The 27,581-nt window shown below is 44.8% G+C and overlaps 1 protein-coding gene across 11 annotated transcripts in view; it reads left to right on the top strand.

Moving 5' to 3' along the window:
- TCF4 (transcription factor 4) overlaps positions 1-27,581 on the top strand; it is a 431,493-nt gene that overhangs the window by 354,277 nt on the left and 49,635 nt on the right. For all 11 annotated transcript variants that reach the window (XM_088476442.1, XM_088476449.1, XM_088476445.1 and 8 more), the window contains 3 exons: positions 12,171-12,276; positions 18,712-18,842; positions 21,107-21,239. In XM_088476442.1, the coding sequence (XP_088332568.1) occupies positions 12,171-12,276; positions 18,712-18,842; positions 21,107-21,239 (370 nt within the window). The remainder of the gene's footprint in view (positions 1-12,170; positions 12,277-18,711; positions 18,843-21,106; positions 21,240-27,581) is intronic.

Below are 27,581 nucleotides of genomic sequence, written 5' to 3'. Positions count from 1 at the left end.
AGAACTCCCATCTTAGTAAATTTACCCCTTAGCGTCTCATTCCGAGATCTACGCTAAGACATTTGCAACTGAGATCTCTTACAGATCGCAGTTGAGATCGCATAGGGACGCCCACTGCTGCCTTCTCCATATCTGTCCACGGCGTGCATCAGCGTAAACAAGGGGAACAGCGACGCAGATCTGGCAGCTACGCAGCGTTTGAGCAGTCTGCTCTGTCTCAAACACTGCGTCTCTCCTGACACGCTGAGAGCTCTCATGCTGCGATGGAGATCGCAGTGGCTAATTTATGCATGCCCATGAAACTGCGTTTGAACAGGGGAAATGTTTAATTCCCACCCCCATGTTCCCTCCCCCATACGCTTATTACCTTTCACTCACTCTGCAAGTGAATCGTCTGTGCGAGCGTAATCGCAAACCAAACTCTGTGCGTTCGCAGTAATGATTTCACGCATGCGCATTGGCTAAGAATCACTCAATCAGCGTAAATATTTTGGCATTGTGTAAATCTTAGAATCAGGCCCTAAGCAGTGACCACGCTGGAATATACATAACAATACTATTCAATCTAAGCTTCACGACTGCATTGGAAATTGTAATGTGCACAGAGGCTGAATGGACCTGTATGCCACCAGTGTAAGAATGACGTGTAGGATTTCTTTACACTGGTGCATCAACATAACTGACTGCTGACTATAATGGCGCACCAACCTCGTGGTGATGTTGCACAATAAGTTTTCCAACCATTTCAATAAGTGAGACATGCAAATTACACCATTGTACAAGAGCTTGTGAAAGACTCGCTAGCATGTAAGCCCTGGATTCTATTGTTGGTTGGAAGTTGACTGGTCAGAGTATGGTGTCGGCCTTGACAATCTTAGGTCCTGTTGGACAAAGTAGGACTAAGGGGGTCATTCAGACCCACTCGCAAGCGGCAGTACGCTCGCAAGTGGGTCGATGTTCCCCACTACGCATGCGCACGACGGAGGGAGCTCCGTCGTGCGCATGCGCGAGACCCGGACTGTGACGGCCAAGCTGTCGCTCCGGGTCTCGCACCAAAGGGGGCGTGCTGTCGATGTTGATTGACAGCACGCTCCCTTTGGTGGGCGTGCCGGGGGCGTGCCTGCCAGACGGAGGCGTTCCCATGATAGAGCCAAAATCACTCCAGGGCTTGTGGCAGGGAGACCCTACCGCAGGGTCTCTGTCGCAAGTCCGATGGTCGCGATGGTCAAGACCCACAGCTATACGAGCGTCCAGGAGGACGCTCCATTTTAATGGAGGAGGGCCCTGATTCAGAGCGAGCGCTCTGGTCAGAGCGTCCGGCTCTGAATCAGGCCCTAAATTCAGAGGTGCATGCTAAGTCGATGACGCACGCGAGCGGCCAACGTTTTCAGTCTGCGAATGCATCGGAGTCTCACTGCTCATGAGTCCCGATGGTTACCTCCGTAAGCCACAGAACAAATGTAGCCGCAAATTCAGTGGGTGTCTCTGGGTGGTAGCAGGGAGCGGCTAGCCAGACATAGGGGTGTCCCGATCAGTGACTGCGTCTTTTGCAGCGGTTGCACCGATTCTGATACCCATGTTGAGACGAAGATCCTGTGCCTCCCATAGGGCTGGTGCCATGTTTGATGGAGCGGCTCATAGTGCATCTTACTATGCACAGCGACAGATTTGCGCCGCAAGTGGTGGCCATCTCTGTATGAATCCCATCGCCTGTGGGGTTATTGTAAAGATGCTTTTCCACTGTGGCGTAAGACGCAGCTGCAATAGCGTGCCAAGTACTTTCATGGAGTGTTTTCTCATCTAACCTGTTCCCAATAGCCCAGCCACAGAACCTGTGGAATTCACATGTCTCCCTTATCAAAGGAATGAGTTAGGACACTAATATAGGGAACATTATGCTCTCTTACCGACTGGAGAGGAGCTGCTGCTCTCAGCTTTGGGGGGCGGGGCCAGACTACAGCCAGCGGTAGGCCATGCCCCCTTTACAGGAAAACCAATGCTATTAGCGAATCCGTGAGGAGGGGGCAGGGCTAAATGATGTGAATTGTCATTTAGCCCTGCCCCATCCTCACGGACACGCACATTTTTTGGAAAATCTCCCCATCCTGCCCGCTTCACTAGCGGTGTTACCCGAAAAATCGTGAGCCTCCCGCGACTCCCGGTAGAGTAGGCAGATATGATGTGCAGTCTATGGAAAAGGTCTTTTATCCTTCCCACAAATCCTTCACTTCCAGACCCTTTGCGGAATTATAAGGCAGCAGTTTTTATAGCGTTCATTCTAGCACCCTGCACCTGTCACAACCCCGTGCAGTTCCTCTTCCCTACCTGGGGTGTCGCTCTCTGCTTTGCTGTTTTTTAGTACACTCGGCTGATGCAACACACTGCTCAGATACAGACTAGAGTGTGCTAGAAGCACCAGAGCATAGAGCGACACCCCAGGCAGGGTTGTGACCGGTGCAGAGTGCCAGAATGAACTCCTAGTTGCGTCCAGTAGTGTCCATATAATGTGTGAGCTGCATCCTGTCAGTCAGTAACGCAATGCAGCCTCCTGTAGCGTTGTATCCGCTAGGATGCCTTTTACCTGGACCAGACACGTAAATGTGTGGTGTGGTGTAAGTGATGTTCGTTCAGGTGTAATAGAATCATTTCCAAGCATATTTAAACCGAGGTCAACTTTCTCTGAATTTTGTCAGTTACTTGTTTCCCTAACACATCCCATGAAATGTAGATAATGAATCCTGCCAACTCCATGTACACAATTATCATCTGATGGAAAGATTCCAGGTGTTCCCATGGCTACGCTTTTCTTTATTCTAACAGCACAGAAGGACCATCAAGTCCTCCAGACAACCTGGATGCAATGCAGCGTCACTGGGTGATTGGGAAATTATTGTATATTGTGCAGATTTCTTGGAGTTTTTTGTTTTTACGAAGAAAAACTATTTGTTAATTTGGACATTTCTGAGAAGTCCCCTTAATTTATAACGCTCCAAAAAATAAGGTGGGTTACCCTGTGGCAGTGCTCTGGGTTGGGGGAGGCCAGTGTTGGACAATGTATTGATATCCCCCATCCCCGCATTGAACGTGAGTAGACCTACTGTATCAGGTGGTACCCAAGCACAGGTGCAAGCTGATTTTAGTACGAGTTAAGTTCCATCACCACTTACTTAGTTTTACTGACATTTAATGAAACCTGTAAGAAAATGATGTTTTGATACAAGTAGGGAACGGACTAAGGGCCTGATTCAGCAGAGAATGCATTTGATGTCGCAGCTGCTAACATGATGGCGGCTGCGATATTGCTAATAAGGTAATGCGGCAGTAGGCGTCATGCCTCCTGCATACATTACTAATCTGAATTGCGTTGTACAACACAACATCTGATCATCTGCAATCTCATCGGCCGGCTAATTGGCCTATGAGGTCGCCCAAGCCGGACGCCGCAGATTCACAAAATAGGCCAGAAAATCTCAGTCAGCCGATGGAGTACCTGGCCCCGTCACACCCCCCCAATGGCAGCTACAGGCCTCTGTTTTGGGAAAATGAGGCCGTCGACGCCCCCCGCCCTGAAACTGCAGCAGACTGTCAATCACTGACGAGTCTGCTGCCAAATTCCATGCGACATCGCAGACTCGTGCTGCACATGCGTAATATGGGCGCGGCGCGTGCGTGATTTCTTCTCTGCTGAATCAGGCCCTCAATTAGTACTTGAAGGATAAAATTGTCAAAATGTCTTATTTATATACAGGAGTAGCATAGGAACACAACAGCTAAATAATATGTACATGCGTCGGAGAATACGTGGTTCTAAGGCTTTTCTGGAACTACAAGTTTCAGCATGACCTGCTAGTCACGGTGTGTGCCTAGACATATGTAAACATGTCCACCTCTTTGTAGCATGAAGGCATGTCTTCTCTTTCTTGCATGAATCTGAATAGACACAGTATGAGCAACAGACTCCAACCCCCATGGCCTATGATGTCACAGCAAACTGATTTACTAATACTTTGTAATTGTTCCATCCATATTATCAAAGGTGGACCTGAAATATGATACAGTCTTGCTTATTTACACTGCCTCGTGTCTACTTGTGTAAAATTGGAAATAAAGTGAGTTAATTCCGTTTACCCAAACCATCCAATAAAGGGTTACATTTTTGGTGCTACGTTACCAGCAAGTGTCTTTAAACCTCCTAAAAGCTAACGTGTGTTTTTTGCATTTCTCCCAATAACCTTAAACGTAGCTAAAATAACGATACAGAGACGGAAATTACATTAAAACAGGTTAGCTAATTATTGAAAAGATTACAATTTAAAGACTGTATGGTGGCAAGGAAGGATGGTGGCAATCATCGCAGCCCAGCAATGCACCAATGCAAACACAAAACATGCATTGCGGGCGGCGTCCACCCAATGGGTGCTTACATCACAAAACTAGAAAGGGGTATCCAACTCAACTTTGCAACAGAGCAAATCACCTGGAAAGGTGTAGTGCTGCCCCCGGTGGGGTGGATCAGACTGCAGACTTTCCCACCAACCAAAAATAGCCAAAAACCGATCAAACACCTAACTGAAGGGCAAATTCTTCACAAAGAGGCTTGTACCATGTGACCCCAAGCCTTAAATGCTTTGAACCCCACCCATTAACACCTAACTGGTCACACCTTCTGTTCTTCTTGTAGCCTAATGATGAAACAGGGGAAACCATTTGCACAAACCATGTCTATAATACATCTATATAACCGAGTCTAGCCTGTATTACCAGCGCATTTTCCTCCTTTTCTATATCACTCGTCCCATAAAACTGCACCAGATCTCTGACCACTAACATCGCTGGATTAAAGCTCAGACGGTCTGTTTAATACTTCCGTCATGTGTGTGTGCACGTACTGCGGTGATCTACTTCACATCCAGTCTTTCGTTTGTGTAAACCCAGGAGCACCTTTAGGGGAACTTATTCTACATAAACAGTTGGGGAATCATTGGTAAATACAGTGCTTGTCAAACTTTTAAATCCCCAAAGCGGTGCTTTGTAAATATTTACAGATTCCAAGGGGTGCTTGGTAAACTTTTGAAATGATTACTAACTACTTCTACAGACGTGACAAGGTTCTTGCTAAACATTAATAGACCTGGTGAGTTTATGTTATTGACTAAAACCCTTGTTTATATCTGTGTACCATTTTTTTCTCATCACTGGACTGTAAAGCTGGTAAAAATGTTCTGCCCACGTACCCAACCAGTGGGATTAGAACTGTTTTTGGAATAAACCCGCCAACCCACTTAGTGTGTGAATGTAGATGTTGCCAGAATTCAAAATCCTTTCCCCTTCCCCCACAATCCTTTTAAGAAATTGTCTCCCTTGGAGAGAGAGAGAGAGAGAGAGAGAGAGGAATATAACTCCTACTGGCCTACTCTCCCATAATGTCCAGGGGCATGCAGTCAGGATACCGGCAACGATATCCCGACACGGACATTCCAACATGGGACTAAAGATAGGCATCAAAATCCTGACTCCTATCATTAGCCCCACTACAAAATCCTGACACCCGGCATACCGAACGAAGGTGAGCCCAGGTGTCTTAGTGTTTAGCTGCCGGGGAGAGGGGGGGTGGGGGTTAGGTTTAGGGACCCCCGGGGGACTAAGGGTTAGGCACCCCCTGGGAGGGTTAGGGTAGGAAAGGGGGGGTTAGGGTTAGGCACCACTAGGGGGGGTTAGGGTTCGGCATCACCCTCCCCCGGGAGGGTTAGGTTCGGGGAGGAGGGGTTAGGTTTAGGCACTATCTGGGGAGGTTAGGGATAGGCACCACTGAGCGAGAGTTAGGGTAGGGAGTGGAGAGGGTCGGGGTACTTACCTGCTGCAGTCGGGATTTCGATCCGTCGGGCTGCCGCTGTCGGTATTTGCATTACATACAGACTCCCCAATTTGAAATGAAAGTCACACGTTACCTGTACAATATGGTCCGCAATAAAATTCCCCCAATGTTTTGTTCCATGTACATAGGGACGCAGTTTGCGGCTTTGTCTACGTTATAACTAGTGTCGTCTTTTCGCAGTACCCATGTATAGGAGCTCTAATCACCCATTTTGATAGCTGAAAACAAAATCACCTTTCCTGGAATTTAAGCTATATGAGCAGGATGTCTTGATAATCTAATACTACCCGTCTAGATTGTCGCTCTGAGTGGTATTATTACTCAGATTAAACCAGCACATACGGTCTATGTACTAAGCCTTGGAGAGAGACAAAGTGGGTGGAGATAAAGTACCAACCAATCAGCTCCTAACTGTCACTTTACAGGCTGTGTTTGAAAAATGACAGGAGAGGATTGGTTGGTGCTTTATCTCCGTCCCCTTTATTTCTCTCCACGGCTTAGTACATAGACCTCATAATCCCAAAACACCTTCAATGAGGGATTTCCTAGCTATCTTTGTGTACCGTATGTAGCGTTTTTATTATCTTGCCACAAGGATCATTTTGTCACCTCTTTCTTTGACATAGCTTTTGTCTTATGTTTTACATGGTGGTGGTTTGTTTCAGATGGGATTGGTTTAGTTATAATTACAATTTTTTTTTTTCTCGAATTACACCTTAGTGTTCATTCTAGCACCCTGCAACTGGCCAATATTATTGATTCTATTCTGGATATTTCATTTACTTAATATATGTTGCATGTTCTCCGGGTTTTATAGCCTAGTATATACTGAGGATGGTACGTAATGTGCTAGAAATTGCATTATAGCGAAGTATTGCAAGTTATTATGAGGCTTGTAGTGCATGGGCGTCAGCTAAACCGGTCTCCGATGCTCCAGCTCCACAGTAAGGTGTCCCAGCAGTTCATTTGGAAACAATTAACAACTACTGTCTGGAGGCTAGGGAAGCCAGGGCCGGGATCCCAGATGTTTTTGAGTCTCAAAAATACTCAGGATTATAATCATTAAATCCCGGGCATTATGGGATTCAAAATGAGCTGGATGGGGGGTTGGGTATGAAATCCCGGCCGTCGGGATGCCGCTGGTCAAAACACCGACAGCGGCATCCCAACAGCCAGAATCCCGACACCCATAGGAACGCATGGTAAGTATTTTACCATCCCCTACCGTAACCCTCTCTTCCCGGTGCCTAACCCTAACCTCCCCCCCCCCCCCCTAGTTCCTCAACCTAACCTCCCCCTCCCCGCACCCTAATCCTAACACTCCGTCCCCGGTGCCTAAGCCTCCCCCTGGTGCCTAACCCTAACCCCGCACCTTAACCTCCCCCTAACACCCCGATGCTTACCTTCGGGATACTGGTGCCGTGATCCCGACATGACGGGATTTTGGCGCCGGTATTTGGACTGTCGGCATCCCACACGCCGGGATGCGGACTACATCCATGGATGGGGGCAGTGGTTCCGGTTGCATTACCCGGTCCTCCCAGGCTCTCCCAGCTGACCGTAGAATAGATGTAGTCCCATGATGCAATTGCCCTCAGACACTGATGGGCTGGGAGCGCACTACATGGTGACCTTATCACTGTGTGCCAATCTGTGACTGAGAGCACTGATCACAGGACTCCAGCTCTTCTACTGCAGCTGAGCCTGGGAGAGGACCAGACAACGTGCCCGCCGACAAGAGAAGCCCCTTCTGATCACTGCTGTATGACCAAGGTAAGTGAAAGAGGATGGGGGATAGAGGTGCCAGTGAAGGAGGGAGATGAGGGATAAGGAAGGCAGGTTGTGGGGGAAATCTTTATACAATTCAATACCGGGAATTAGATTTTCTTTTTCACTGCAAAACCCGGGATTACGAAAACAGGCAGGATTGGCCTCCCTACTGGAGACTATAGCCCATGGTGACATGATGGCATCACGCAGTTCCTGCCACTTTGTCAGCTGCACTTTCATGCTGCAAATTTTCTGTTCCCAAATTCCAAAGGTGCTGAATTGGATTTAGATTTGGTGGCCATTGGAGCACACTCCACTAATTTTTGTGTTCATTTAACCATCTTGAGATAACGAGTGCTCGAGATGTGATGTACTCACTGCAGTGTGTGCTGGGTGCTGCTGCCGCTGACTGAACTAAGGTGGCGGGGGGCAAATCCAGGCCCCCTCCAGCATGCGCATGCCCGGTGTTCATTATCAGCCCCCCTTCCCCCTTGGCGCCCATGGAAGGAACCATCAGAAGATGGGCAGACTGTGTTATAAAGGGGTCAGCAACAGCGCCCAGGCAGTCTGTGGCCTTTAAACAATGCTCATATGCTATTAAGGGGCATAATTTGTGCCAAGAATACCTTCCCCCTCACCATTACACCATCACCACCAGACTAAACTGCTGTTACAAGGTAGGATGGATCCATGGATTCAGGTGGGTTTTTTATTTTTAATGCCTAATTCTGAGCCTATGCTTTTATAAAGGTTCAACGTGGTCTTTTTCATTCTTGAACCAACCTGGCCATTCTTCTCTAATTCCTCTCATTAACCAGACGTTTTCGCCCACAGAACTGACACTCGCAGGATCTTTTTTTTTTTTTTTTTTTCGCACATTTCTCTGTGGAGTCTAGTGACTGCTCAGGTTCTGAGAAACTGAAAGCAACCTCATCTGACAGCAGATATTTTTTCACCATTAAAGTCCGACTCCATTACGTTCTGTTTCTTCCCCATTCTGGTGGACAACAACTCAACCTCTTGACCATGTAAGCATTGAGGGTCTGATTCAGACCCGCTCGCTAAGAAGCGTTCGCACGCAGTCAACCGATGTTTTGCATTCTGTGCATGTGTACACATCGCAGTGCGCCTGCCAGTGCGAGCGATCGGGAAGCGTTCGCTCGCTGCGCATAGACTGTCCGGCTGAATGAGTGACAGGAGAAGCCGTTTGTGGGTGGTGACAGGGACTGGCCGCTAGAAACGGGCGAGTGAATGTGCGAACGCAGGCGTGCCTGAGCGTCTTAACGCCGTTTCAGAGGCGTGCATAATTAAGAGGCAGCGTCGTAGTACACGTCACTTGGCGTCACTGAACCACTCGCGTTTGCGGTAGGGTATGGTCAAATACTGTGTATGCATCCGATGGTACTCTGTTACCGATGGTAGCATACCTGACGTGCGCAAGTGGGCGTCTTAAGACAGGCTGATGGGCGTCTACATACACAGAGCGATGGCACGCCAAAACATAGTGGGCGTGCTAATGCCTTGCCGTGCGATCACCTATTTTGCCGGATTTGCATACGCATCTAGCAAGCGGGTCTGAATCAGGTCCTGAGTTCCTGCCAACTGATTGATTGACTAGATATTTGCTTTAATGAGCCGGTGTACCGAATGTATGACCACACGCAGTGAGTCGCCATGTATGTTGTGCATATGCCTGTATGTATATTAACACCCATGCAAATATGCCCTATTATTTAACCTTCCCTTTGCCCTGCTCCACAAAATGATGTGCAGTTCTCCCTGCTCTACTTCTCTTCTAATCCCTTCCTTCCACCCACCTCATTTATTCACACCAGGCCGCAAAAATGTTTGAGAAGCGATATTCTGTTTTCCTGGTGACCGACAGGATAATGTCCAGACAATTAGTCACTGAGAGTGGGTTTAGTTGGAATAAAAATCCACCGGGTTTTGTTTCGTTATTTAATGACGTAGCGGGTGAAGGAAGCATTGTCCCATTGTTGTAATACCGATTGCACCAGGATGTGCTTTGTGTTTTATTTAAACTTGTTCTGGAATTAATTGGCTGGTCAGACACAGTAATATATGCAGGTTGAGTCTCCCATATCCAAAATGCTTGGGACCAGGGGCATTTTGGATATCTGAATATTCGTAGTTTGGAATAATTGCATACCATAATGAGGTCTTGGGCATGGGTCCTAAATCTATACACAGACTGCATTTATGTGTTATACACACCTTATACACAGACTGCATTTATGTGTTATACACACCTTATACACAGAGCCTGCAGGTAATTTTATATACTATTTTTACAAATGTTGTGCCTTAAACAAAGTTTGTGTAGATTGAACCATCAAAAAGCAAAGGTTTCACTATCTCAGTAATGCTAAAAGAAAAAAAAAATTCTGTATTTCTAAATATTTGGATATGGGAGACTCAAGGTGTTAAAAAAAAAATAAATAGTAAAAAGTTATCATGTATATAAGGGCTCCGCAAAAGGCTCTGCATCATCCGAAAGCTGCATACACACACAACGATTTTGTTACTAACGATTTTATGAACAATTTTATGAACGATTTTCTGTCAGATTATCTGTCAGATTTTTTTAAAGTGTAATGAACGATTTTTTTGAACTACAAACGATTTTTGCATATTAACTTAATGAAAATCGTTCAGTTGACAAGTCTGACTGAACTACAAACTACAAACGTGAACGCGCATGAACGATAATCGTTCATCGTCTGGCTCAGAAAGTGAACGATTATTTCAAACGATTATTAAATGATATCGTTTAACGATAATCGTTCAAAAAAATCGTGTGTGTGAATGCAGTTTACAAGGTACATTTGGAAGTCATGCTAATATACACCACCTGTGTATATCTCCAAATAGAGGCCATAGCAGCAGTGCTGTGTGTGTGTGTGTGTGTGTGTATATATATATATATATATATATATATATATGTATGTATATATATATATATATATATATATATATATTGTGCTTCTTTTAGTATATTTATTTATTCATTTTTTTTTCTTTATACATTTTTTTTTTTTCATCTCCCTGCCAAGTGCATAACCCGGAGGCACGGAACTGGTTAATCTTGCAGATGTCTTTTATTGGTGGAATTTTCCCCTTCATTTTGCTGTGACAAGCGAATGTCAGTGCAGGCAGCCTGCCAATTCTGTGATCTGCTGCCTGCTTCAAAATGGAGGCAGGAGGGCATCCATTTTCATCACCGATATGACAGCGCCTCAGTCTTTCGGGCCATCTGGAAAGAAGCATTTTATAAAGAAAATGAGGAGGGGGGGGTAGAAAACAGGACTTCAGAAAAAAAACCTCTGTGTGTTTATGTGTTTGTGTGTTTCTTTTCCCCCCAAGACGTAGAAACTCTTAAACTAAGCCGTATGAATGCTGACCCTTTGTTGTACCGTGCTGTGTTTACGTACAGTATAAACAAGAAATAAATGTGCTATTTTTATTGAGACGCTGCTACAGAACTCTTTGTGTTCTGCTAAACTAGAAAGAAAATGTTTCTTTGGCAAGTTGTACATGGCACGAATGTATGAAGCATTCAGTAAAAAGGGATGTGCCCCCCGCCCCCACCCAATGTACTGTGTGTTGGTGGTCCTCTAGTGATCCAGGTTTTAATGTCTCTCTTCATGTCTTTGAAGAAAAGTAACACCAGTGAAATTATGAGTTTTTTTTTTTTTTTTTTTTTTTAAATTGTCCTATTAATACGGAAATATTTAATAGGAAAGCACAATGAACACACATCGCTTTACTGGATACAAGGGAGTGTTCCGGGAAAGACGATATGTGGAATTATATGGCCAAGCATTAAACTTCCCCTGAGCGATGGCGATCCCATTGGTTGGAGGAAAAGTCATTAAGCTGATATAAACACTGTTCTTGTACCGGTCGCCTACGCAAGGTCCTGGGCTGGACCATTATGTATGAAGATGTAGCTCACTAGGGAATTTGCTAGCAAACTCATTGTACATTGTAATGAACCCAACAAGGCTGTTTCCAGTGTGAGTAGTCTATTCTACCTGCCAACTGTTCCAATTTCGTTCCTGATTTTAGGGGACTGTCTCACTGCCTGTAGGCACGTCCCAACTAGTCGTGCCAGTAATAACCGGGTGCCACATACAGAGAAGGAAGGTCCCTCCTTTGTGTACCGTAGTGTCAGAGGTCTTAAAAAGTAAGGGAGGGCAATTGAGGGTTGCCTAGCTCTACAGAAGTATGCCCACCAGTGGTGGCGCCCATTATGATTTCATCATCCTCCCCTTTTCCCAATTCCATTTTTGAAAATATTAGTAATGCATTTAAAACAACTCAGTATATATTATGTTAGTGCAGTGTGTGTGATATATATACGTTAGACATCACCAATCAATGTTGTATATGAGGATGAAGAAGGGCTGTTTATAGAGCGATTTAGCCATATGTCACATTCCTCGCAGCTCTGTTTCTGATACACTGCTCTGGGTATTCATCGCTGTTTCCCTTTGTTTTGCAGGTTTATGCCCCATCAGCAAGCACTGCCGACTACAATAGGGATTCACCAGGTTATCCATCCTCAAAACCAGCCACCAGCACTTTCCCCAGCTCCTTCTTCATGCAAGGTACCGAGATGTGTGTCTGCCTACACCTGCCATAGCACAATGCGAAATCTTCTATGCAGGCATCCTAGGAGAATGCCTAGGGCAAGACTGTTCATGGAGTGAATGGAAATAAACAAAAACAAACAATTTTTTTTTTTTTTTTTTATCTTAGTACTTTTATTAAAACATTTGCCTTAGTATTGGATAGAGCATATGGGACGCACTGGTGTCAGTGGGATGCAGTTGAAATACCGGCGTGTGGGATGCTGGCGCCAGCATCCTGTCTGCTGATAATCCCAACTGCAAGTAATGGGGTTAGGGGGGAGGGTTAGTGTCAGGGGCAGAACTATGGGAGACAATGGAGGCGCCTGCCACCGGGCGCCATCTCTGAAGGGGCACCTCCTCCATTGCCCTCAATATATTCACCCCACTTAGGGCTGTAACTATGTACCCGGAGTGTACCGTCATGGCCGCCCGATACACGGCACCCCTTCCTGGCACCTGAGAAGCCACCATACACTAGTGGAGATCTCCATGTCAGACCTTCAGCTGCCGCCTCCGTCTATCTATAGCCTAAATCTGTACTCATTGGTGTTACTGCTCCTCAGCAGCTTCTTATGTCGGTGTGACCCGTCCGGTGCCCCCTCACCCACAACTCTCTGTCTCACTTCTCCGTGGCATGCCTATTCTGTGTGCAACTGTGGGTGTATCTGCTTGCGGCTGTGATGGGGGGGGGGGGGGGGCACCAAATTATAACTTTCCTCCGGGCGTCAGGGATCAACTTACGCCACTGGTTAGTGTTAGGCACTAGGGGGCTGAGGGTTAGGTTTAGGCACTAGGGGGCTGAGGGTTAGATTTAGGCACTAGGGGGCTGAGGGTTAGGTTTAGGCACTAGGGGGCTGAGGGTTAGGTTTAGGCACTAGGGGGCTGAGGGTTAGGTTTAGGCACTAGGGGGAGATTAGGTTTAGGATGCGGGGAGGGAGGGGTAGGGTTAGGATATTTACCCGACAGGTGTTGGTATCCTAACCCTGTCTGGATGGCGGCGTCTGGATTCTGAACGCCGGGATCCTGAGCACCAGGCATCCCGTACCCAACCCTTGCCAGTGCTTGTGTTAATCCGCCCAGAGGTATCGTTGATACATTTCGGTGTCCCCTTTATGTAGGATATCCAAAAGTAATATTTACTTGCTTTGCAAAATGAAAAAAAAAAAAAGTTTTTTTTTTGTGTGATTTTTGACTAAATATCAGTTGACCGAGCTGCACTAACATCAGAGTCATTAATAACTGTGCTCCCTGGACCCCGGCTAGTACAAAAATACCGAAAATATTCTAATTGTCCCGCTGCAGTTTTAATAAGATCCAGTCACCGCACATATATACGTATTGTACAAAGCCCTAAATATGGAAAAAGTTGGACACCGAAAAGGCCGCTGATTTTATTGACTTGTTGTTTTGACTCTCTATTTATTTGTTTAAACGTATTTATTTGTTTAAACTGTGGTGCTGACTCGCTGATGTACACAAGTCTCGGAGTTCAACTGTTCCGTGTGATGAGCCAGATTTGCCCCAGCACCGCTCCAAACATGAGATTAATTAGCTTCAGGCTAGGCGTGAAAGGAGAACGTCGAAATCAGGTTCTTAAAGCGAAGGGCGAGTAGCGGCAGATCATCTTATTTATAATTTTTTTTCTTATTATGTTTTTCTATTTGTTTTTTTTATGTGAATTGGGAGCCCTATGTGACCCCCAAACCTACCTATGTGACCCCCAAACCTACCTATGTGACCCCCAAACCTACCCTATGTGACCCCCAAACCAGCCTGTTTTCTGTTACCTTTCCCTTTATTTCCCTTTAACTTAAGGAAAAAATGAAATGTAAATTATTAAGTTGCATGGGAGGGAGGTTAGGTTTAGGCACTAGGGTGGGGGAGGGGAGGGTTATGGTTGGGCTGCGGGGAGTGGTAGGGGGAAGGAGAGTATACTTATCGCCTGTCAGGATTGTGACCCTGTCAGGGTGACGGCGCCGGGATTCTGAGCGTCAGCTTCCTGTACCCAACCCATGTAACACTAGGGTCTATGGGGTCTATTCACTAAGCCTTGGAGAGGGATAAAGTGGAGAAAGACAAGTCCAAGCCAATCAGCTCCTAACTGTCCGTTTACAGGCTGTGTTTGAAAACTGACAGTTAGGAGCTGATTGGCTGGTACTTCTCTTTCTCCATTTTATCCCTCTCAAAGGCTTATCCCGCGTATCCACTAGTAGACATGGAAACGACAGCACGATTACGACATTGCAATCGTGCTGTCGTTTCCATATCTAGTGATGTGCCTACACTGACCGTTCACTTGTTCAGCCCAGGCACATCCGTCATCCCCGCACATGCTGAACCTGACGGGATCGTCAGGTTGACCAGCATGTACGAGCGATGATAGATGTCGGAAACGACCAGCTGGCACGCACATCGCTGGTCGTTTCCAACCAAAACCTGCACGATGCATGCGCTATTTGCAAGTGATTACACAATAACAACGTTATCATGCAATCACTTGCTTAAATCGCTAAGTGGATACCCCCCCTTTAGTGAAGTACCAACAAATCAGTTCCTAAATGTAATTTTTCAAACACAGTCTGTAAAGTGTCAGTTACAGTAGGAGCTGATTGGTTGGTAATTTATTTCTCTCCTTGGCTTAGTACATCCATATGTACTAAGCCGTGGATGGAGATAAAGTACCAACCAGTCAGCTCCTAGCTGTCATTTATCAAACATGTAGATGTATGAAGCAGTGAAAAAAGTGAAGTTACCCATGGCAACCAAACAGCTTCTACCTATCATTTTTATATAATGTACTTGGTAAATGCAGCCTCAAAGCTGATTGGTTGCCCTGGGCAACTTCTCCACTCGTTTCATTGCTTCATACATCTGCCCCACAGCCTGTAAAGTGACAGTTAGGAGCTGATTGGTAGGTACTTTATCTCCGTCCACTTTCTCTCTCTCTCTCCAAGGCTGAGTACATAGACCCCACTCTTTGAAGTCTACTCCACAGGCATACTGAGGCCCACACAAAAGATTTTGAGGGTCCTAAGTAATTATCAAGGTCACAGCCAACCAATGGTCATACAGTTGGACAACCCTATCATGAGTGATTCATGTAGTACAAAAACCATCTAGTAACTGTTACCTTTTATTACCAAGCTTGTGATTTTAGTAGCAATAAATCTTTTTATTTTTTTTCTCTTTATGAAGATGCTTTGTGCTTATGCTACTGAAGCTATTTGTGATTCCCAGCTGTATTACAATGTCTTGCACTGTACAGTGACTTTGGTTTAGAGTCTATCAGCCTAGTCACAGAGAACAGAAGACTATACTTCATTTTTATTGAGGGTTTCGTACACTCTATTTTATTACCTTCATTTGCTGTATTCTTTAACCAAGCTGGCCAATAAACTACAGTGTATTGTGCGCTGTTATAATCAGTGCTTTTTTTTCTTTTTTTGATGTTTTTAGGTGTATAATCTATTATCATTCTGCTTTTAGATATGTAAGTCTGTTATATCATATGTACAACAGTAACATCTGAAGTGAATGGTTTTCTGATTTTGCAAGTAATAGGTGTCTAGAAAAAATAATGGCCAGCGTTCCATGTCCCACTGGTGGTCGCTGATTAAACCGCAGTGAGTTGCCAAATGCCCAGCCAGAACCCAACGTACCAGGAAGCTTCGGGCTGGGTACTAAGAGGCTGCTCATAGAAATGCATTGGCTGAATATATATAGTAGTAGTAGAATAAAACAACAGAAATGGAATGGGAATACCCGGGAGGGGGAGGAAGAGTAGCTTGGTGGTGTGCGCAGCAGTGTTTGGAGGACTGTTATTCGGATATTGTAAGTTTCTACAATGTGTCAATTGTACTTGACTTCAGTCATCAACCAACCAACCAACTAACCAAGGCCCTCCCCCTCTTCCTCCTTTCACTGAGTGTCATGTGTGTACAGATCTCTCACTTCCTCTCGTTGGTGTTCAGTGTCCTTATCCTTCTACATCTTTGCAGCAGTCGCACTAAAATGTCCCTCTCGGTGCGCCAGGTCCGTGCTACTTTGCTAGTATTACGAGTCTTTTTTGCTGAAAATGCGTCTAAGTTGCAATGCGATGTGACTAGGACGCACCAGCAGACTGCGCTGATTAATGTGATAGGTGACACCTGTATATCTGTGTGTGGCTGAGTCTGTATATAGGAGACTGCACTGATTGATGTGATATGTGACACCTGTATATCTGTGTGCTCCTGAGTCTGTATATGGGAGACTGTGCTGAGTAATGTGATATGTGACACCTGTATATCTGTGTGCTCCTGAGTCTGTATATGGGAGACTGCGCTGAGTAATGTGATATGTAACACCTGTATATCTGTGTGCGGCTGAGTCTGTATATAGGAGACTGTGCTGAGTAATGTGATATGTGACACCTGTATATCTGTGTGCTCCTGAGTCTGTATATGGGAGACTGCGCTGAGTAATGTGATATGTGACACCTGTATATCTGTGTGCTCCTGAGTCTGTATATGGGAGACTGCGCTGAGTAATGGGATATGTGACACCTGTATATCTGTGTGCTCCTGAGTCTGTATATGGGAGACTGTGCTGAGTAATGTTATATGTGACACCTGTATATCTGTGTGCTCCTGAGTCTGTATGTAGGAGACTGCGCTGATTAATGTGATATGTGACACCTGTATATCTGTGTGCGGCTGAGTCTGTATATGGGAGACTGTGCTGAGTAATGTGATATGTGACACCTGTATATCTGTGTGCTCCTGAGTCTGTATATGGGAGACTGCGCTGAGTAATGTGATATGTGACACCTGTATATCTGTGTGCTCCTGAGTCTGTATATGGGAGACTGTGCTGAGTAATGTGATATGTGACACCTGTATATCTGTGTGCTCCTGAGTCTGTATATAGGAGACTGTGCTGAGTAATGTGATATGTGACACCTGTATATCTGTGTGCTCCTGAGTCTGTATATAGGAGACTGTGCTGAGTAATGTGATATGTGACACCTGTATATCTGTGTGCTCCTGAGTCTGTATATGGGAGACTGCGCTGATTAATGTGATATGTGACACCTGTATATCTGTGTGCTCCTGAGTCTGTATATGGGAGACTGCGCTGATTAATGTGATATGTGACACCTGTATATCTGTGTATATCTGTGTGCTCCTGAGTCTGTATATAGGAGACTGTGCTGAGTAATGTGATATGTGACACCTGTATATCTGTGTGCTCCTGAGTCTGTATATGGGAGACTGTGCTGAGTAATGTGATACCTGTATATCTGTGTGCTCCTGAGTCTGTATATAGGAGACTGTGCTGAGTAATGTGATATGTGACACCTGTATATCTGTGTGCTCCTGAGTCTGTATATGGGAGATTGTGCTGAGTAATGTGATATGTGACACCTGTATATCTGTGTGCTCCTGAGTCTGTATATAGGAGACTGTGCTGAGTAATGTGATATGTGACACCTGTATATCTGTGTGCTCCTGAGTCTGTATATAGGAGACTGTGCTGAGTAATGTGATATGTGACACCTGTATATCTGTATGCTCCTGAGTCTGTATATAGGAGACTGTGCTGAGTAATGTGATATGTGACACCTGTATATCTGTGTGCTCCTGAGTCTGTATATGGGAGACTGCGCTGATTAATGTGATATGTGACACCTGTATATCTGTGTATATCTGTGTGCTCCTGAGTCTGTATATGGGAGACTGTGCTGAGTAATGTGATATGTGACACCTGTATATATGTGTGCTCCTGAGTCTGTATATGGGAGACTGTGCTGAGTAATGTGATATGTGACACCTGTATATATGTGTGCTCCTGAGTCTGTATATGGGAGACTGCGCTGAGTAATGTGATATGTGACACCTGTATATCTGTGTGCTCCTGAGTCTGTATATGGGAGACTGCGCTGAGTAATGTGATATGTGATACCTGTATATCTGTGTGCTCCTGAGTGTGTATATGGGAGACTGCGCTGAGTAATGTGAAATGTGACACCTGTATATCTGTGTGCGGCTGAATCTCTGAATCTGTATACAAAGTGCTACAATGTAGCGGCAGCAGCTTTTTGGCATTCCAAGTTCCGTTGTGGTTCAAATACAGACTCAGGAGCACACAGATATACAAGTGTCGCATATCACATTAATCGGCACAGTCTGCTGGCGCCTCCTACTTGCATCGCATTGCGACTTAGACGCATTCTCGTCTAAAAAGACGCCAGAAGCTAGCAGAGTCTCACGGGACCTGGCGGCTCACTGAAGCCAGGCAAAGTGGCGCTGCGTTGGCGTATTGAGGCTAGATGTACGAGGACACATCGGCAGTATTTATTTCCCCTGCTGCTTCTCTATATGTGTACGATCAGGTTTTCTCATTGCCGATTTGGCCCCTGTCTTCTTTCAGATGGTCATCACAGCAGTGACCCTTGGAGTTCAAGCGGAATGAACCAAGCCGGCTACGGGGGGATGTTGGGAAACTCTTCCCATATGCCACAGTCTAGCAGCTACTGCAACCTGCATCCACATGACCGATTGGTAAGGGGATTTTATCATGTCGTCAGGCTAAAAATTAAACCGCTCGCTGTTAATTAGGAGACCTCTTTCTCATAGCTATTGATTTCTCTAATCTGAGCAGTCTGGACACAAGTAAAAACAAACAAAAAATTTGTCTGTGAGTAAAAGTGTGATTTGGTTAATTCCATGTATTATACCTGAGTCTGTACATTATAGTTAAAAAATAAATAAATAGTGGGGTCTGTGGCACTAAAGATGTTTTTTACATAGAGGGGAAATACAATTAACCGCGAGGCGTGCAAATCGGGTGAGCGTTGACATTGCCATGGCATTCAAACGCCGGCAATGGCACCGCACATCACACTCCTTGCGGCCTTCTTTCAGGCTGAACTCGCTCAATTCTGTTCGCAGACCTATGGGGCTGCGCACAGTTTTGTGCGAGTTCAGGCTGCCGTCAAGTGCGGACATTGTCGTGATGACTCGCACCCGCGAGTGCATTGTGTACAGTTGGATTGACCCCATACAATGATGTCAGCCTGGTCACAGAGGATTAATGGTATTGTGCCCTTAATTCCATAAAGGATTTTTTTTTTTCTACATTTTAATTTCATTATGTTTCCTCGCCTTCGCCTTTACCTGCTCCGCTGACGTTAGAAGCTCAGGAGAGGCGGAACACAGGCCCAGTAATCTTTTCAGCGGTTTAGTGGCTGTGCCACTGTCCCTTTAAGGAGAGGAATGAACAGATGGTCGCAAAAATTCCTATGTGATTTTAGCACATACTACACTTGCTAAATGTTTCTTTGATGTTTTATGGACATCTACGTGGTTTCATGTTTGATGACAGATCCACCTCAACACAGATTTATTTTGGTGTCTGGTTCCAATGTACTAGATAAGACGTTCTCTCCAGCCAAATAGCACCAAGTTTCTGAACCCGGTTGTAGAGCATGTCTGTCTCTGGAAAATCCCCAAAATCCATGCAGCCAATTTTTAAAAAGTAACTTCTAATACTTTTAAGTCCACATAATGGATGGCTTGGGAATACATTTATATATACTGTATATAAATTCAAAATCACAGTAAAGGCTTTTGGTTTAGCAGACCACAAGCTCGAGGATGTGCTTAATTCCATGGCATTTGCAAAGAGTTTTGCAGTGCGCACATTTATTTTTCCACCCCTTTCGCAAAGACAATTACAACACGCCTCACTGTGAGGAGCAAGATGGCTGCATCAGCGCACTGGCCGATTGGGTTGGGCAGAGTGAAGGTCACAGGACTGCCTCCTTGTGCGGAGAGAAGCAGGGTATTGAAAGGCTAAGAAGGGTTGGAGAGCGTGCAGTTTTTGGGTTGTTCTTGGAAGGGTCGAGCAGCCATTTTTATTCCATGAATACTGTACATTGTTTGCTTGTTTTTCCCGCTGCTCAGTGTTGAACGGCGCTTATTCTATACTTCGAATGATTTTACATTTTGCACCTTCCAGTTCCCCAGGGAAGACCATTTCTAGGTTCCGTATAAGCAATGTAAAAATTAAAAGCTTTAAATACACAAAAATGCTTATAGAATGCAGGCAGTTCCTAAGACCCTTCCCACCCGCATCCCCCTCGTGATTAATTTAAGTCATGCAGGAATCTAATTAGAGGAATAGTTCAAACGATTTGTTGAAATGGGTGATTAGAAAGTGGTTGGACGGTTGGCCTTTTATGCGATGTTCTTGTACCGTGCTCCTCTTCAGCTCTCATTTCCAACGAGCGGAAAGTAGGCGCAGGCGCCCTGAAGGTCGCTGCGGGGGTAGGGGGGAGGGCAGTCTGGTTGAAGTGGTGCAGAACAATGTTACTTTTGGTCTGCATCCTGTGTGTCCTGTGTGTGCTTCGGAAGTTAATTCCAAATTTCTGTAGAATATTCTGTATTTTTAACAATGGTCATAGCCTCTTTGTTTAAAAGGAAATGCCATTATTGTCAGCATTTCGTATTGTTATCTCACAGAACGCTGAGTACCTTCTGAAAACTTTTTAAGAGTCATTTTTCAGAAACCCAAGAGCCAACTTTAATTGCACCGACAGGTGTCTTAAGACGTTTGAAAAGTGGGAATACTTGTTATATACAATAATGGCTGACTCCTAGTTTAAATCTGGAACACAAAAGGAGCGTGAAAACCCGTAAGGAAATCAGATGCAAAAGTGTAAACCTAAAGGATGTCTAGTGTTTAAAATGCGCTCAGTCACTGTGAGTTTGTTTAATTGTGTTTATGAATGGCTAAATATGGTCCTTGTTTATCATTCTTACAGAGCTATCCATCACACTCTTCAACGGACATCAATTCTAGTCTTCCTCCAATGTCCACATTTCACCGTAGCAGCACGAATCATTATAACAACTCTTCCTGTACGCCGCCCGCCAATGGGACAGATAGTATTATGAGTAAGTTTTCTCCTCTTGTAGTAGTGATTCGCGGCACACAGACATTTGTAATAGAGAGACAAGCTTTCAACTCTTTAATTGTTCCTGTGACAGCGACTTTGTCAAAAATTAATTGCCAGGACATTCCCTGAGTTTGTCTCTATGCTGGTCATTCCAGGAGGTACTTTGTAATCTCTAGTAGTCACCTTACTTGTATGTAGGAGGTGAAATGTGTTTGGCTACTTCATGTAAAAGTTATATATTATGTATATATGCGGAGGTGTGTGTGTATATATATATATATATATATATATATATAAAATATATAGTGTGTGTGTGTGTACATTTAGGGGTGAGTGTGGGTTTTCAGAAGCGGAGATGTTGCCCTTAGCAGCCAATCAGATTCTACGTTATCTAGCACCTTCTAGAAGATCATAGCTAGAGTCTGGTTGCTATGGGCAAAATTTCCACTCCTAAAATCCCGCACCTTAGTAAATACACCCCTTAGTGTGAATATAAGTAAAAATAAATGTGGGTGACATTATATATTGTACTAGTATAATTATATTGATACCATAAAGAGAGAGTATTCATTGATGACAGCATTAAAATGGCTGGTTGTAGGTTTCACAGATATACGACATGGAAGTGAACAGGTGGACCCGCTAAAGCGGGGTGGGGAACCTCAGGCCCGGGTGCTGTATAAAGCCCGCGGAACCATTTGGTCTGGCCCTCTGAGCTTTTTTTCTGCTAGCCTCATCTGGCCAGCAGGGTGCCTAGAATGGCACCCTGCAGCCAGAATCTATGCAGCAGTGCCGTCTGGAACGTCCTTAAACGCTTCAGACGGTCACAACGCTACCCTTGCAGCTCCCTGGTCCGGGCATTGCTGTAATCACAGGCAATTGTGGCCCGCCCCCGTGTGAAGTCACACTGAGGGGCGTGGCCTGCATCGGGCCCGCAAATAATGTTATATACTGTATATCAAAATGGCCCTCAGCAGAAAAAAGGTTCCTCACCCCTGCGCTATAGGAGTGAACTAGCAGACTGGTGGTACTGTTCGTTAATACCCTGAATAAGAATTAGAACCAGAACTTGATTGTCTCGGTGCAAAACCAGAAAGCTTCTCTGTGCCTTAATTATCCCTATTTCCAGCTTCGACAATCCATATATTAATGATGCAATCGTAACAGAGAATGCTTCACATAGAAAGTAACCTGACAAGTTTATAACTCTGGAAACATAATTAAATTTGAACTTGCAGCCGGGTTCCATGTATCTGGTGTAAGTGATAAATCTCCTAGTGTTTATATTCATGTGGTGTCCTGATCTGGTCCATGAAGTGGTCTCCTTGCACGCAGAGACGCTCATGCGGTCTCTCATGTCCCGTGATGAGGGTAGCTGAGTGTTTCATTGGATACCTAGATTGTCTCCGTTTTGGGGAGCTGTCACTCAGATTGTAAAATACAGCCTCCTGCATAGGTCATGATTGTCGTGTGTAATGTATTATATAATTCATATTGCTACAATAAAGGGAAAGCTCAGAGTGTTCCCGTCCCCCGCATGCAGCAGAGGCCACATACCCGCTGAACCCTCCTTTACCGTTGTTACTGATCCTACATGAAATCTTAGTGGCCGCACCTCCTCCTGCATAAACCCAACCCACTAACCAATGCCTGTACGACACTGGTTCCCCCTGCAGGCACATTTCTACCTTATGACTGGCCCGAAATGTTGTTATGTCTGTAGTAGTGAAATTAATGAGGCATAAGGCACAAATTAATATCACCTGTTAATTAATAGACTGCATCCTCAGGAATGTTGGTGCAGCCCACATTATGGCAGCCTTCATTGTGAATAAATGATGGGTACAATTTAAGGGTCAAGGCTGATCTTCTAAAGATGTAGAGCTATATTATATTTAGAATTTGAGGGCCATTACCTTGTGAAAATACCGGCCCATCTGCTTTACATTCACAGATATTCTCTGTAAGTGTATCTTATTCCAAGATAAGAGAATTGTAGGAGGTATTCTATAGAGAGAGGAGAGGGTAAGAGAGGAAAACTGCAGATGATGTCTTCCTTTGGTAAGAAAGGATAAGAGCAGGAGATGTCTCATATTGTGAGAAGAGGAGGTAAGAGAGAAGTGTGGACAGGAGAAGAGCAGGAGATGTCTTCTATTGAGAGAAGACGGTAGTAAGACTGGAAAAGAACAGGAGATGTCTTCTATTGAGAGAAGACGGGAGTAAGACAGGAAAAGAGCAGGGGATGTCTTCTATTGAGAGAAGAGGAAGTAAGACAGGAGAAGAGCAGGAGATGTCTTCTATTGAGAGGAGAAGAGTAGGAGATGTCTTCTATTGAGGGAAGAGGGAGTAAGACAGGAAATGAGCAGGGGATGTCTTCTATAGAGAGAAGAGGGAGTAAGACAGGAGAAGAGCAGGAGATGTATTCTATTGAGAGGAGAAGAGTAGGAAATGTCTTCTATTGAGAGAAGAGGGAGTAAGACAGGAAAAGAGCAGGGGATGTCTTCTATTGAGAGAAGAGTGAGTAAGACAGGAGAAGAGGAGGAGATGTCTTCTATTGAGAGGAGAAGAGTAGGAGATGTCTTCTATTGAGAGAAGAGGAGGTAAGAGAAGTGCAGGAGCTGTCTTCTATTGTGAGAAAAGGAGTAAGAGAGGAAAGGTGAATGGGATGTTTTCTATTGAGAGAAGAAGGAGTAAGAGAGGAGAAGTGCAGGACATTTCTTCTATTGACGAGAAGATAAGAGAAGAGCAGGAGATGTCTTCTCTCATTGAGAAGGGGGTAAGAGAGGAGAGCAGCAGGAGATCATTGTTGGAGCACACAAGTTATGCAGGAGTATATTCCTGGTATATGTAATCTAATAATCTTACAATGTTCATGTCTTGTTCCATCAATGACAATAGTCCTACATATTAAATATGTTTGGTACTCAGCCTAGTAAGGGAAACAAATTGCCTTAATAGTTGTATTGCTGTATGTGTTAGGCATTTTGCAAAACGATGCAAGTTCTGAGTTGGGTTACTGATAACTCCATGGCAAGATTTATTGGGTATTCTGGCAGGAAACAAAACTATTCATCTATGCCCTGATGAGGTTACCGGGCGTGACATGAGTTATCTCCTGAGCAACGGGGGTTCCTCTAGTTGATGGAAGGTAGCTTGTCATGGGAAACCTGTGTTGTGTGCAGTTCTTCTGTAAGATAGTAGATGTTAGCTTTCCGGTATTAATTCCCTGCAAAGAGCTAGGGTAATGATATACAGTTGTTTCCATAGATGTAGATATTATTATTATTAATGTTTATTTATATGGCGCCACAAGTGTTCCGCAGCGCCTTACAAAGTACATAAATAGATTGATTTACAGTGACTTACAGTACAGTACAATACAATACAATACATTAAAGGGCATGGATAATATACATTGCTACATTCGCGACCATAACACCCAGATAAGCAACAATGCAAAGCAACCAAGTGTTAGGTGCCCTGGTAGAGAGTAAGAAGTAGATGAAGGTAGAGTAAGGAGACGCACAAGAGGGTAGAGGGCATGGCTCATAGGAGCTTACAGATATCAAACCTTCTAATCCATGGTATGGGAACTTTTCACATGTACATTTGTGAATGGTTCCATATAAATAAAGTTTATATTTATTACGAATAATAGATACAATTCTATGAAAGGACGTTGAAACTACATATAAACAAATAATAGTAACAGCCTGTACTTGTGAGTCGCTCTAAATCCAGGAGGGGCTTTCATTTATAGCACTCAATCCTTCAATTTTAAATGCATTCGCTGTAGTAGTGGCTCTAGCCTCCAAAAAACATTTGTTTGACTGTCTGCATTTACGGGCATCTCGAGGGCAATAAACTATCCCAGATCATGTATTATTTTTACTCTGGTCAACCTCCATTCTGTGTTTTTCTGGCCATTTGCCACTGGCATGAAAGCAGCCCTCAGCCCGGTGCAGTGGATTCTATTTCCCGTCACTTACAGTTGCAAAACTTAAAGCACTGCCAGCCGGGCTTCAAAATAGTTTTGTCTGTTTTGAGTTATTACACAGCGTGGTTTATATTAATCTCATGAATCCACATAAATCTCCTTCTAAAGGCTTGTTGTGTTCAGGCGCTGGTTCGTACAGTACATGACACGGCAATCCACCTATCCATTATCAGTATCTGAAACACTTGCACCTTCTGGGTTAGTGATATGTTATATGTGGTTATTACGCTTCCTTTCTAAAGCGCATGTTATTCAGCGCTGTATATAGAGGGGATCATGATGTAAATAAATTACCTTCAATTTCATGTCGTCGTAGGTTAAGATGATCCTGCCCCATTTCAGCTTACAATCTAAGAGGGGGGGGACCATTGATACATAAGGTTGTGGAGTAACAGTTATAGATGTTGTTTGGGAAAGGGCATGTGGCTACTGCGTGGCAACATCCTTGTCGGCCACCAATAATAAAGTAGCCATTGGCGTCTGGCATTTGTGCTACCAGTGTTGTGGTACAGCTGGCATGAGTAGAGACGGTGGAAGGTGGAGACATGAACCAGTCTCTGTAGACCTCTTTAGACTGTCCTTCCCTATTTATCTTACCTGGATCTCCTCCTTCTTCTGGTACTGGTAAGTAAGAAGACTTTCACTTTTGTTCTGCATGGGCACTTCTATGGCTATCTGGCAGCTCGGGGTAAATGTGTGCCTGGTATTGTGCATGTACAGGAATACCAGGTCTAGGGGTCGGCAGAAGAGATGGTTGACTAGATCCACTCCAACCCAACAACCCAGGAGCAACCAGTACATAGCATGTACTGGGAAAGTTTGGTGGGTGCCATGCCATAACTGCAAGTCTTTGGTTTCCCCAGTGATTAACTTTTCTGTTTGGGGGGATGCGTTGCTTGTGTAGAATGGTGGGCTCTTTGGCGTGCGGCTCCAATGGACAAGTGGCAGCCACAAAATAAAAATTAGCCCTGGGAAGGGCTTAGTCAATGGTCCTCAACTGCAAATACTTTACCATCCATTATAATACTCTGTATATAGTTCTGTAGTATTCATTCCAGTCATTTTATGAGTTTGCATATCCAGTAAAACAATGAGCAAGCATTGCCTACCCAAGTATTTTTCAAATGAAACCCAAGAGTATCAGCTAATGGATATAGCAAAGTGCTGCAGGCCAATCTCAATGTCTGGATGCCCTTACCCCCCAGTAAATCTCCTGCTTTATATGCAGGCTGTTTTAATGGGTTGGGTACAGGATGCCGGTGGTCAGAATACCGACGGCATCCCGACAGTCAGAATCCTGACACAACCATGTAAGTATACAAACACTAACCCCAAACCCTCTCCTCCCGCACCCTAACCCTAAAACTAACCCTAATACTTACCGTCAGGATCCAGGAGACGGGATTCTAGCGCCTGTATTCTGAGCACGGGCATTGCGACCACCGGGATGCCAACTACATCCCGTTTTAACCCTAATGATGTAGAAAGTGTGGTGGCAGTATAGGTAATCCTATGTCAATAAAAATCCATTTTGCACAATATACTAGAGGCTGATCGTTACTCACTAAGGAGCCGATACAGAATTGAACACAGGTCGGCTATAATATTCCCACATTGTGTGCGTGGAACTAAGTGCCTTTACCCAGCGTTGTGCGGACCTGTGGGGTTCATAGCCAATCTCATTATACAACCACATTTGCACCACCACCACCCTCTGAAAACAGGCACATTTACATATACGCACTACTCTGTACCATCTGCAAAATCCATCGATGCCCCCTCACTCGTTATACACACAGCCCATTATCAATCCGAATAATCAGGCGCAAGTGTAGAAGTGCGTTGACTGTAATTGCCTAATAATTATAGGGGGCCAAAGTATCCAACTTGCCGCGGGGATACTTAAATTACCGGAGCAATTCAGCATTGCTCTGGTGCGGAGACAGCTGAACCGAAAATTTGCTGCCCCTGTGATCCATAACACTCCTGCTTCTGTAGCGGTGATAATTACCATTGTTGGGTCTGCACAGCGCACATGCGTGACTGCCGCAGGGGCAGAGGGTTCTGATCGGATCTCTCTTGGCTACCTAACGCTCCTTCCCATAGAAACGTAGTGTAACGGGCCGATTTGTGATTTATGAATAGGCCCCTAAGGCCGGGATGTACTAAAGGAAAAATGCTGTAAAAACCCGGTTTTCGGGGGTTTTACCGCATTTCCATATGTACTAAGACCCGGCCGCACTTTTATCGGTGCAGAGGGTATCGCCAGAAAACCTGGCGTTACCCTATAGAAGCCTATGGGCTTCTTACCGCACCCGGCTCCCGACGATTTGCCGCCGCCCA

Source organism: Taudactylus pleione, unplaced genomic scaffold (assembly GCF_031769625.1).
Source record: "Taudactylus pleione unplaced genomic scaffold, aTauple2 ptg000189l, whole genome shotgun sequence".
Taxonomy (NCBI): domain Eukaryota; kingdom Metazoa; phylum Chordata; class Amphibia; order Anura; family Myobatrachidae; genus Taudactylus; species Taudactylus pleione.
The sequence above is the reverse complement of the archived record's forward strand: the minus strand, read 5'-3'. Positions and strand labels throughout refer to the sequence as shown.